Below are 11,283 nucleotides of genomic sequence, written 5' to 3'. Positions count from 1 at the left end.
TAGGCCTTGATCGCCAACCAGGCCGAGGGACCCCACCTGTGCACAAATTCATGCATCAGGCCTCTAGTAATTATATTATAGAGTGATTAGGATCTTTAGAACTGGAAGAACTTTTAGAGTTCACTTAGCCTGATATCAAATCTGATAGATAATAAAAGTGATGCCCAAGGAGGAGAAATGCCTTGCTCAACATCTCTGAGTTCACAGTTAGTCCTACTGAAGCCCAGAATTAGTGTTTCTTCACAACATCAAGGAAACCATCTTTTTATTTTATTTTTTTTTTATTTTTTTATTTTTTTTTTACTGTGGCTTGGAACAGGAAGTTGGTACTACTTCCTTATATTTATACAATTATTTTATAATTTAAAAATATCTTTATATCTGTTACCTCATTTAATTATCACAACAACCTCCTGAGGGAGATAATATCCTCATTTTAAAGATGAGCAAATGGAAGCTTGGAAAAGCAAAAAATAAAAACAAAGACAAAATAAAACAAAAACTCGTCCAAAAGGGCATGCCACCTCTAAATGATAAAGCTGTTACTGGAACTCTTCATATTCCAAGATTCCATTACAATACTCCTATCTATGACTCAGCTACCTTTTGAAGTTTTTCTAACTCCTGGATTCTATGGTCTTTCAAATTGTTGCCAGTCCTTAAAGTGAACAAGCAGTATGCCAACAGGACCCTGACCTTGGCCTAGACTTCCAAATGTAACTATTTTTTTTTTGTATATAGATCATGAGCTTTAAGATACCAAGATTAGAAAAATGCAAATGATAAGTAAAAGAACCAAGAACAGGAAATAGGAAAAGGAAAACATGTAGTTAAGTCTTTGACAATCATTTTACACTTTGTCTTTAGAGCACTTCTGAATTAGGCTTAAGCAACAAACTCTACAACACAATTAGAGAAATGAACTCACAAGGATACAAGTCGGAGATACAAAAAGACAGAGCAAAACCCAATATGCCAGAAGATTCTAAGCAGCGGACTTGATTATGAAGAATTTATAAAAGATTTGTAGCACAGTAGAAACCAATGTTTAACAAAGGAGCCCTGGAATAAAAGAAAAACCATTTAAAAGGAAGTTTGAATATTTCCAGTAACTCCTCCTGAGCTTAAAAAAAACAACCAAAAGTCATTTTCTTTAAATATGGATGTGAGCCATATGATTTTGGTAAGAAGCACAAACTATATTTTTGGAGCTTGGATGAAATTCACTTGCAAAACTGCAATTAGTATTCAAAATATTTCACTGTCAACACTGATAGCAAAAGATTCCAAGATGCATTCATTCCTATAAAAACTGAAATACGAGAAGAACATTAAGACCAAGTAGTTTATATTATGTACATATGCTTGGATAATATTATTTAAGTCAAACTTCTGAGTGCTCAAATATGTTTCAACATTTAAAGACAATATGCCCCAAAGCAAACTGTAATTTACCTACTATTCCTTAAAAATAACTTCTATATCTACTTTCTTAGACAAGTTACATTAGACACTTTTCCAATGTCTCTCCACCATATCAGAATTCTATTCTATCCCATCAATTCCAATAGGACAGTGTTTCTACCTCTTACCATATTCTGTAACTGTATTATTTATGTCTTTCTCTCCCACTAGATTGCTAGGACTGTGTGTTTAACATGAAAAAAATCACATAGTGCTTAGTCAGTGCTCAAAGATTAGCTTCTGAATTTATAAAATTAAAACAGATTTTCATGATTTTCTCATCCAAGTCACAGTTTTACTTATTAAAAGCCTCTACTTGTTAAATTTAGGAAGAGTTTTTTAAAAATTTTTATTGATTAAGTTATTACATATGTGTCCTTATCCCCATGTTACCCCCTATCCCCCCCCTCGCACTCACGCTTAGATAACATGTACTGGGCTTCTACCATGTGTCAGGTTCAACACTAAGCTTAGTGTCATCTTGTTTAATCATTAACAATCTTATGGAATGGGTATTTTAATATCCAAGTTTTATAGACAAGAAAAGATTAAGAAGCTTGACTAAAGTCCAGGCAGCTGGTTAGCTGCAGAGCTGTGATTCAATTCAAGCCCAGGTTCCAACTGGCTTTAAAGCCCATGATCTCTCCACTATAGTACACTGCCTCCATTGTGTCTTCAAAAGGCTTCATATTCCTTATGAAGAAGATAAATAAAATAAATAAGAAAAAAGAAATCTCAAAGTCAGCTACTATCCAATCTTCAAATCCTTCCTAAATTGGCTACTTACTGAGATTTGGGGAACTCTTTTAAACAAGTATATTATAACAACATACTCCTTCCTCTTCCTCCCCCATCTTAAGAAATACCTGGTCATAGAATATCTGGCAGTAGAGTTCAAGGCTAATTCAAAGAAGCTTAGTTGTTGGCCAATATTTTTAAAACATAAGCTTAATGTCATTATTTAAGCTATGCAAAAGCTGTGATTGCTCTAGTCACTGAAGAATCTCAGATATATAGTATTTTGGGTTCTGATTGGGGCTTTATTTGGACTGAAAATGATATTCTGCATAGTTCATTTGTGTACTTATATCCAATTAAATAAAAATAATGTTTCAGTCTGGTGATCTTTTAGACTGGTTTTGGTCCCAAGGCATTCAGATTTTAGCTTAACTGAAACCTACATGAATAACACTAGCCATGTAGTCAAACCTAATTACTTGATAGGGGGCAAGGCCTGCAAAAGCAAAAAAGGGGAGTGTGCCTGGTCAGTGTGACTCAGTGGTTGAGCATTGACCTATGAACCAGGAGGTCATGGTTCAATTCCCAGTCAGGGCATATGCCCAGGTTGCAAGCTCGATCCCCAGTGTGGGTGTGCAGGAGGCAGCTGATCAATGATCCCCTTTCATCATTGATGTTTCTATCTTTCTCTCTATCTCCCTCTCTCTTCCTCTGGGAAATAAATAAAAACATTGTTTTTTTTAAAAAAGAGAGTAGGGTGGACAAAAGAAAACTAGATTTTCCTGCACTTAAGTCCTGATTAAAAAAAGATTATTTTTCTTTTATTTTGAGAGAGAGAGGAAGGGAGAAGGAGAGGGTGAGAGAGAAACATTGATGTGACGGTGAACCATCAATCAGCTGCTTCTTGCACAACCCCTATTGGGGATTGACCCCACAACCCAGGCATGTGCCCTGACTGGGAATTGAACTGGTAACATTTTGGTACATGGAAGGATGCCCAACTAACTGAGCCAGGGCTAGTCACCACTTTTTAAAACAAATATTTTCATAAACATTTGGCTCAGAATATATAAAACAGAATTCTTAAAATCAAGAATTATAGTAAGAGGATTTCCCCCCATATATTCCTGTGAACAAAATCAATGTCTAAGTCGTGTGGCTGTTTAGATCTATAAGAACTGAAAAAATTCTATCTTTTCCAATAAGAAACCTATGCATAATATTTGAATGAAAGCATCTGTAAAGGAAAGAGGAAGTACAGACAATAAAATAGCTCCCCATAAGTCTATAGAATTCCTGAGATGGGGGTAAATAGGAGTGCAGACCACTCACATGCAGGTTATTCACTGTGAATAATACGAGGAAATGCACTGTTAGGAAAAGAAGTAAGGAAAAGGGGATTCCAACCCAGTATATAGGTATGGCTCAGATTATAGCATTTTTTCAAAGAAAGACAAGCAAAACCTCTATAAAAGGGAAATATGCTAATTAGACTGGATGTCTTCCAGACATCCAGCCAGACGTCCTTCTGGACAAAGCCACGGTGGTGGCGGCTGAGACAGAGGCAGTTAGGGGTGATCAGGCCAGCAGGGGAGAGCAGTTAGGGGAGACCAGGCTGGCAGGGGAGGGCAATTAGGGACAATAAGGCCATCAGGCAGAGGTGGTTAGGGGCAATCAGGGAGGTAGGGGAGCGGTTGGGGGCAATCAGGCCAGCAAGGGAGCAGTTAGGGGTGATCAGGCAGGAAGGCAGAGAGGTTAGGAGTGATCAGGCAGGCAGGGGAGCAGTTAGGGGCATCAGGCAGACAGGCAGAGTGGTTAGGGGCAATCAGGTAGGTAGGCAGGTGAGCGGTTAAGAGCCAGCAATCTCAGATTGCGAGAGGGATCGGGCTTAAACAGGCAGTTGGACATCCCCCGGGGGGTCCCGGATTGGAGAGGGTGCAGGTAGGGCTGAGGGACCCCTCCCCCACACATGAATTTCATGCACTGGGCCTCTAGTTAGTGATATAAATATAAAGTTAGAGTAAGTAAATATGTAAAACTCCTGAAGCCTATAGGAGCTTTTATTCAGTGAGAAAATCAGAGAAAGACTATAAAACTAGGTCCAACTCACATAAGATTTTATTTAATTTACTATTATTACATAAGAGACAAAATAATGGTTTTGTAAAAGACACTAATTCTCAAACATATGCAGAAACAGTGACATGCATGCAGACACACCTACCACAAATGTGTATAGTATATTGATAGTGCAGGCAGATAGCTGATACAATCTTCCAGTTAATTTCCCATAGTAGTAGAGAAAACTTAATGTAACTAGAAATATTTCAAATATTTTTTAGTCACGCTATAAGTTCATGAACAACTTTTAAGATAGTACTGTAGCTTAGTTTTTCCTCGTCTGAGACCATACAGGAATGCTATCTCTTTGGCAGGAAACTACAAGGACATGTGTGGCACATCTCTGCTCAGGGAGCCAATTTGCATTTCAGGTTCCGAGGCTCAAATGGAGACTATGGTCACTTGATAATTTTGGTAGCAACTGACTATGCTGCTGAAAATCAGGACCTCAACAATGAAACCAAATGCATATCATCAATCTTGATTATTGTGTCAAGTCACCTTGACAAGCTGGTACAACATGGTCCATTGCTCTAGGTGTCTATAAAAACCACCCATCACCATCATAATGAACACTTTGAGAGCCACATTTCTGAGGTTGGCCAAGGACCAATCATCCATTCCTTGGCAATTTGCAAGGAGTAAGCAACTAGATCTACCGTTTTATCTCTCCTCACAATCCATCCCTTTGTTCTTGGTCAAGGTGTTTTAAACAACACAATAGTCATAGTTATTTGGGCTTTTACAGTTAGTACAGCATTTATATAAAAGATACAGTATGAACAAGATAAGCATATGTAATACCTTAGAAGCAAACAAAGGGAGAAAATAGTCCCAAAGAAACACTTTTTCCATTCTATAAGACCATTGCACATATATTTATACTGATGTACTAATTTAACATCTGTTTTTTCCCTTGATCTATGACCACTTGAACTTTGTGATAAACTGTATACAGCTATTTAATATAGTAATGAACTAAATCTATTTCTTCCTCAGGTCAACCACTCTCCATTATTATCACATCCTAGGGAGGTTTAATTCCCCAGTAATTTGATCATCATATGATTTATTTATATAAGGTAGTTGAATCTTACCAATAATATTAGTGTCATGCCATATTATAATATGGTTTTGACACAGTTTCATTATAAAATAAATAAGAATATATCACAGATTGTTTATTAAAACTTCCTAGAAGAATTTTCCTTTGCTCACATACCAGATATTATTATGTACAAATGTTACCACCAGTGGCAATGTTTCGTTTATATCTAGGTTTCAGGTTAGGTGAAGACAAAGTCAATCATATGTCTCAACTCATATTATTATATATTTATAAGTTCACAGTGATGGTTGTGCACAACACCATCTCCTTCCCCTGGGGAATACATGAATATCATTCAGTTTTTTTTCCTATTTCAAAATGCTAGTTTTACTTTGGTCCACCCTTTGGTCAATATCAGTCAGAGATCAGCACTGTAAGTAACAATTTCACCCAGGAAATTTCCATAAATCTGCATGTGTCTCAAAGATACTCTCTCTATGCTTCCAAAGCTAAAAACGGAAGGCCATTACCAAAGGGCTAATTGGGCCTCCATTTGCAGTAAAATAGTTAACGGACCCTGTTGTGTCAGAATATATGCTCTTTCCCCGCCTTGAGAGCTAGCATTCTCTAGCATTATCCTGTGTGACTAGATTATTAAACTTTGTCATCGTTCCAAGCAGATTCTCATTATTTTCTATCCTCTTGGAAGATGATTTCTTCTAATCTGTCTAATTTTAGAGAGTAAGCTCTTTTAGAGAGTAAACTATTTTCTTTTGAAAGTCACTCTTCATTAAAAGTAAATTCAGCTTCTCCCATTGTATCTAGGCCAGCTTCTATTTCATGTAGAACTCACTTTTGCTTCACTGGCCAATGTAAAATCCAACACATGCATTGTTGTCATTGAGTATAAATTGCTTGGTTATGGTTAGGATACATGCATTGTATCACCAAATTCTGGGTGTCCCATGCCAGAGTCAAAAGTATAGTGGTTATTCCAAAATTCAATTTAGTCTGACCATGCCATGTTTTCCATAATCTTCCTTGTTTCAGGTTTGGATTGTTCCTAGTGGAGACACACATCCATTATGTAATGCCTAGTATGTTATTTTTCATTCATAACCCACTGATACTTTTTATCTTGTTTAAAATCTTTCCACCCACAAAAAAGGGATGATATGTGTTCGTACACATCATACTATGATATGTCAGGCATGCAGGTACTGTGTGCTGCCCATTATATTTGGGTATTCTGGTCATCAAAATTTATGGTTATACTGTACATTTATCCGTTTGCCTTACATTAAACACTATGCATCATAATTGTCCATAGGGAAGAAATTCCTGAATATTTTAATGAATTCCTAATTTTCTAATGAGGGTAAGTTTCTGTAACTCATTACCATTTCTATTCATAAAATGGGGATAATGCTGTTAAACATTTAGTAATAGTTATAGCCATTATATGCATCAAGCTCTCTACCTTTTTTTTTTAATCCTCACCTGAGGATATGTCTTTTTTATTGATTTTAGAGAAAGCAGAAGGCAGAGAGAGAGAGAAAGAGAGATAAGAGAGAAATATCGAGCAGTTGCCTCCTGTATGTGCCTGGATAAGGGATAGAACCCACAATCTAGGTATGTGCCCTGACTCAGAATTGAACCTGCAACCTTTTTGGTATATGGGATGATGCTCCAACAAACTTAGCCACCTTGCTAGGGCAAATTCTCTACTTTTAAAAAATAAAAATAGGAAGTCACGAAAATCAAATAACAGGTCAATGACATTCTAGCACTCAATAATTTATAAGCAAAAGGGATTATTAGTCACATATTTAATCCTTTAGTCACCAAGGGATAAACAGATATAGCCTGCTAAGTAGTGATAGAGGCCCTCTCAAAAGCCTTCTAAAAGGTGTGAAGTTTTAATGCTATTGTTTATCATTTATACAGAAGTTAATGTTCATAAAATATACTATAAAAATTACTTGAATGAACAACAAGACCAGAGTTAAATATCCAATGAAACTTGTGGAACACCAGACAGTTCTTTATAAACTTTATTACTTGCTGGCAAAGTTTAATGCCATGTTAATAAAGTTTTTATTGCACTTAGGATATAGAAATACAGACTACACCACAAACATAAGCAAACCAACTACTCATCATTGTAACTATAACCTTTGGTTAGTTACTCATATATGACACATTTCTTTCCAACCTTAAAGATAAAAACAGCTCAATATACAAAAGTTAAATGTTAACACAGTGTGACATTATTGAATGGTCTGGCACAAGAATTTGAAACATCCTTTTGACAATAGCTAGTGACATACTGAACCTGCCATCAATGTGATAGCTGCTTCTTTGAGAAGAACAGCAGTCAATTAATTTTAAATATTGAAATAATCATTACTCACTAACATATACTGGTGTCTAATCATTATGAAGGTTTTATAATAAGATTTCAATTCTAATTTGTTCTAAAATTCAGTGAACTTTCTTGCCATACAGAAACCCTCAGTGCTCCCTTACTCCCAAATAAATTGGGTTAATGTTTGCTTATTGTATAAAAAGTGCATGAAGTGGCCAAAACTTCATGGCCTTTGGAGGAATTTCTCAGTTCACATAAAAATGTATTCTTGTCTCTAATATATGATCAGCTGAAAGTATTAAATCTCTACTGAGCATTCTGGAGACATAGCATACCACTCTGTTGCTATGGTGAAAATACTTGAGATTCAGAGGAGGTAAGAAATGATGGTGGCTTGGAACAGGGTGGAAGCAGTGGCGTTGGTAAGAAGTAATCAGATTCTGGATATATAATGAAGGTAGAACCAATAGTATTTGCTTACGGAGGTTATATGGGAAGTGAGAGAAAAAAAAAAGGAAAAAGAAAAACTCCAAGATTTCTGGCCTGGCTTGAAGTCAAGAAAAGTTCTTTTGAAAATGGAAGCAATAATAGCATGTTTGTGCATGAATATTAATAGAAGCCAAGGCAGAAGACATAAGATACAGACACAGAAGCAGATCGATGGGTAGGTGTGGAAGAACTGGTGGAAGTACTCTTTTGATTACTTCAATTTTTTCAGTGGAATAACCTCCAAAATACAAGTTGAGAGTAAAGTTGGAGGAGGTGTTGGAAGTTTAAGGAGAACAGAACGTGTATGATTAGTCACCTAGGAAAGAAGAAACGCCCAAGAAAATATAGTATGATTGTTGGGCAGCATTAAGGGATCACTGAGTTTATGGTCATTCTGTATATGTGTCAATGTTTTCCTGTTAGTTCAGCTATGCAAAGTGCAGGTATAGGGTAGGTGGGAAATATGATTTGACCAGGGTTGGATTTTGACAGCAAGTATAACAAGGAGAAGGGTCAAGGGAACTGAAGACATATGCATGGGAGTGACCATGAAAGTTAAGCTGGGTAAGGAGAGAAGTGAGGATATCAGGGGAATGACAGACAGTTTAAAGGTAGTAGGATCAATATCACACAACGGTGGGTACTTCTATGTTCAATGATGCTTTAGTATTTTTCCTCTATTATTTATATTATTTGTACTTGTTATATACCAGTTGTTAAAATATGTTGGAAATTATGAATATGTGACTGTGACTAGAGCTTAGCACTATATCATGCACAATTATATCTTTAAACTTGCCTTCTCATGACATTCAGCCTAGTCTCTTTTTCCAGCTGTGGCCCCACATGCAAATACATGTATGCTCAAGCACACACATACATGTAAAATAACAGTGGTTACTTTTACAATATATATATTTTTATTGGTTTCAGAGAGGAAAGGAGAGGGAGAGAGAGAGAGAGAGAAACATCAATGATGAGATAGAATCATTGATTGGCTGCTTCCTGCACACTCCCTACTGGGGATTAAGTCCACACCTACTGGGGATTGAGCCCACGACCCGGGCATGTGGCCTTGACCAGAATCGAACCTGGGACCCTTCAGTCCGCAGGCTGACGCTTTATCCACTGAGCCAAACTAGCCAGAGCAACAGTGGTTTCCTTTGTGTGGTGACTAGTTTTTTGTTATTTGGGGTTTAATAAAGATTTTTTCCCTCATACTTTCTAATTTCTAAATTTTCTATACTGAGTATAAAATGCTTCTGTAATTTAGAAGAAATATTTAAAAGAACATATGTATTTATACCCATATATAATTAAAATCCTGGCTGTATTCCATAATGAGGTGTTAGAAGACTTAGGCAGGATTCAGGCCATAGACAATTTACAGAAATTAAAAGATTTGAGATGATGAAAGCTGATATACTTTTAAAAACTACACGGTGCATAAAACACATGCATGGATCATTGTCTGGCAAGTGAAATGTATTAAAATGCATGACATTGAAACTGCAATTAAAACAGTAAAATATTTTTAAATTGGAAGAAAGGACCATTACAAACCTGCTTTCTGTTTTGAGCTCTTGCATTCCGTAATCTTCTAGCAGAATAAAAGATAAAATAGCCCACAGTTGCTGCCGTAATAATAAAAAAGGACACAGAAACAAGGAAAATTGAATAGTGATTCACCCAAGGGCCATGTTTTTTCCCTACTTCGATGACCATTGTTACTTGTATGCCTCTTTGAATTGATTGTAGAATTTTTGTGCCTTTCAGATTGCCAATCATGATGGCAACAATGTCTCCTGCACCTATAAAAGAAAAGGAATTTAGTTTTAGTTTGGTAAAGCATCCTATATAATAAAGAGGGAATATGCATATTGACCATCACTCTGCCACAAAGATGGCTGCACCCACAGCTGAGGTCGAGTTCCCATAACAAGCCTTAAGGAGCAATCAGCAGGGAACTGAGGCTGCACCCCCCTCTCACCCCATGAGGCTTGACAGGGTACCTCAGGCCGCACCCCACGCCCCAGCGCCAGGCCGGGTGACCTCAGGCCAAGCTCCCCGCTCAGCAGGGCTTGACGGGGGACCTCAGGCCATGCCCCCCACCCTGGCACCAGGCCAGGGGACCTGAGGCTGCGTTCCCCCCTCTGGCGGGGCTTAACAGGGGACCTCAAGGTGTGCCCTCTGCCCTGGTGCTGGGCCAGGGGACCTTAGGCTGCTCCCCCTGCCCTGGTGCCAGGCCGGAGGAACTTGGCTGCACCCCCTGCCCTGGTGCCAGGCCAGGAGACCTCAGGCTGTGTCCTCCACCCTGGACGAGCAATCAGCAGGGAACTGAGGCTGCACCCCCCTCTCACCCCATGAGGCTTGACAGGGTACCTCAGGCCGCACCCCACGCCCCAGCGCCAGGCCGGGTGACCTCAGGCCAAGCTCCCCACTCAGCAGGGCTTGACGGGGGACCTCAGGCCACAACCCCCACCCTGGCACCAGGCCAGGGGACCTGCGGCTGTGTTCACCACTCTGGCGGGGCTTAACAGGGGACCTCAAGGTGTGCCCTCTGCCCTGGTGCTGGGCCAGGGGACCTTAGGCTGCTCCCCCTGCCCTGGTGCCAGGCCGGAGGAACTTGGCGGGGACCTCAGGCCATGCCCCCCACCCTGGCACTAGGCCAGGGGACCTAAGTCCGCACCCCTCACCCAGCAGGACTTGATGGGGAACCTCAAGGTGCGTCCCCCACCGTGGTGCTGGGCCAGGGGACCTTAGGCTGCTCCCCCTGCCCTGGTGCCAGGCTGGAGGAACTTGGCTGTGCCCCCTGCCCTGGTGCCAGGCCAGGAGACCTCAGGCCGTGTCCTCCGCCCTGGACGGGCTTGATGAGGGACCTCAGGCCATGCCCCCCACCCTGGCACCAGGCCAGGGGACATAAGTCTACACCCCTCACCCAGCAGGACTTGATGGGGGACCTCAAGGTGCGTCCCCCGCCGTGGTGCTGGACCAGGGGATCTCAGGCCATGTCCCCCACCACAGCACCAGGTCGGGGGACCTCAGACCACCCCCC

At 39.7% G+C, this 11,283-nt stretch overlaps 1 protein-coding gene across 1 annotated transcript in view; it reads right to left on the bottom strand.

The window, feature by feature from the left end:
- Positions 1-11,283, bottom strand: part of RNF128 (ring finger protein 128, E3 ubiquitin protein ligase) — a 78,855-nt gene that overhangs the window by 9,741 nt on the left and 57,831 nt on the right. Inside the window, exon 2 of the mRNA XM_006761405.2 lies at positions 9,792-10,039. Coding sequence (XP_006761468.2) covers positions 9,792-10,039 — 248 coding nt within the window. The remainder of the gene's footprint in view (positions 1-9,791; positions 10,040-11,283) is intronic.

Source organism: Myotis davidii, unplaced genomic scaffold, assembly GCF_000327345.1.
Source record: "Myotis davidii unplaced genomic scaffold, ASM32734v1 scaffold278, whole genome shotgun sequence".
Lineage (NCBI taxonomy): Eukaryota > Metazoa > Chordata > Mammalia > Chiroptera > Vespertilionidae > Myotis > Myotis davidii.
The sequence above is the reverse complement of the archived record's forward strand: the minus strand, read 5'-3'. Positions and strand labels throughout refer to the sequence as shown.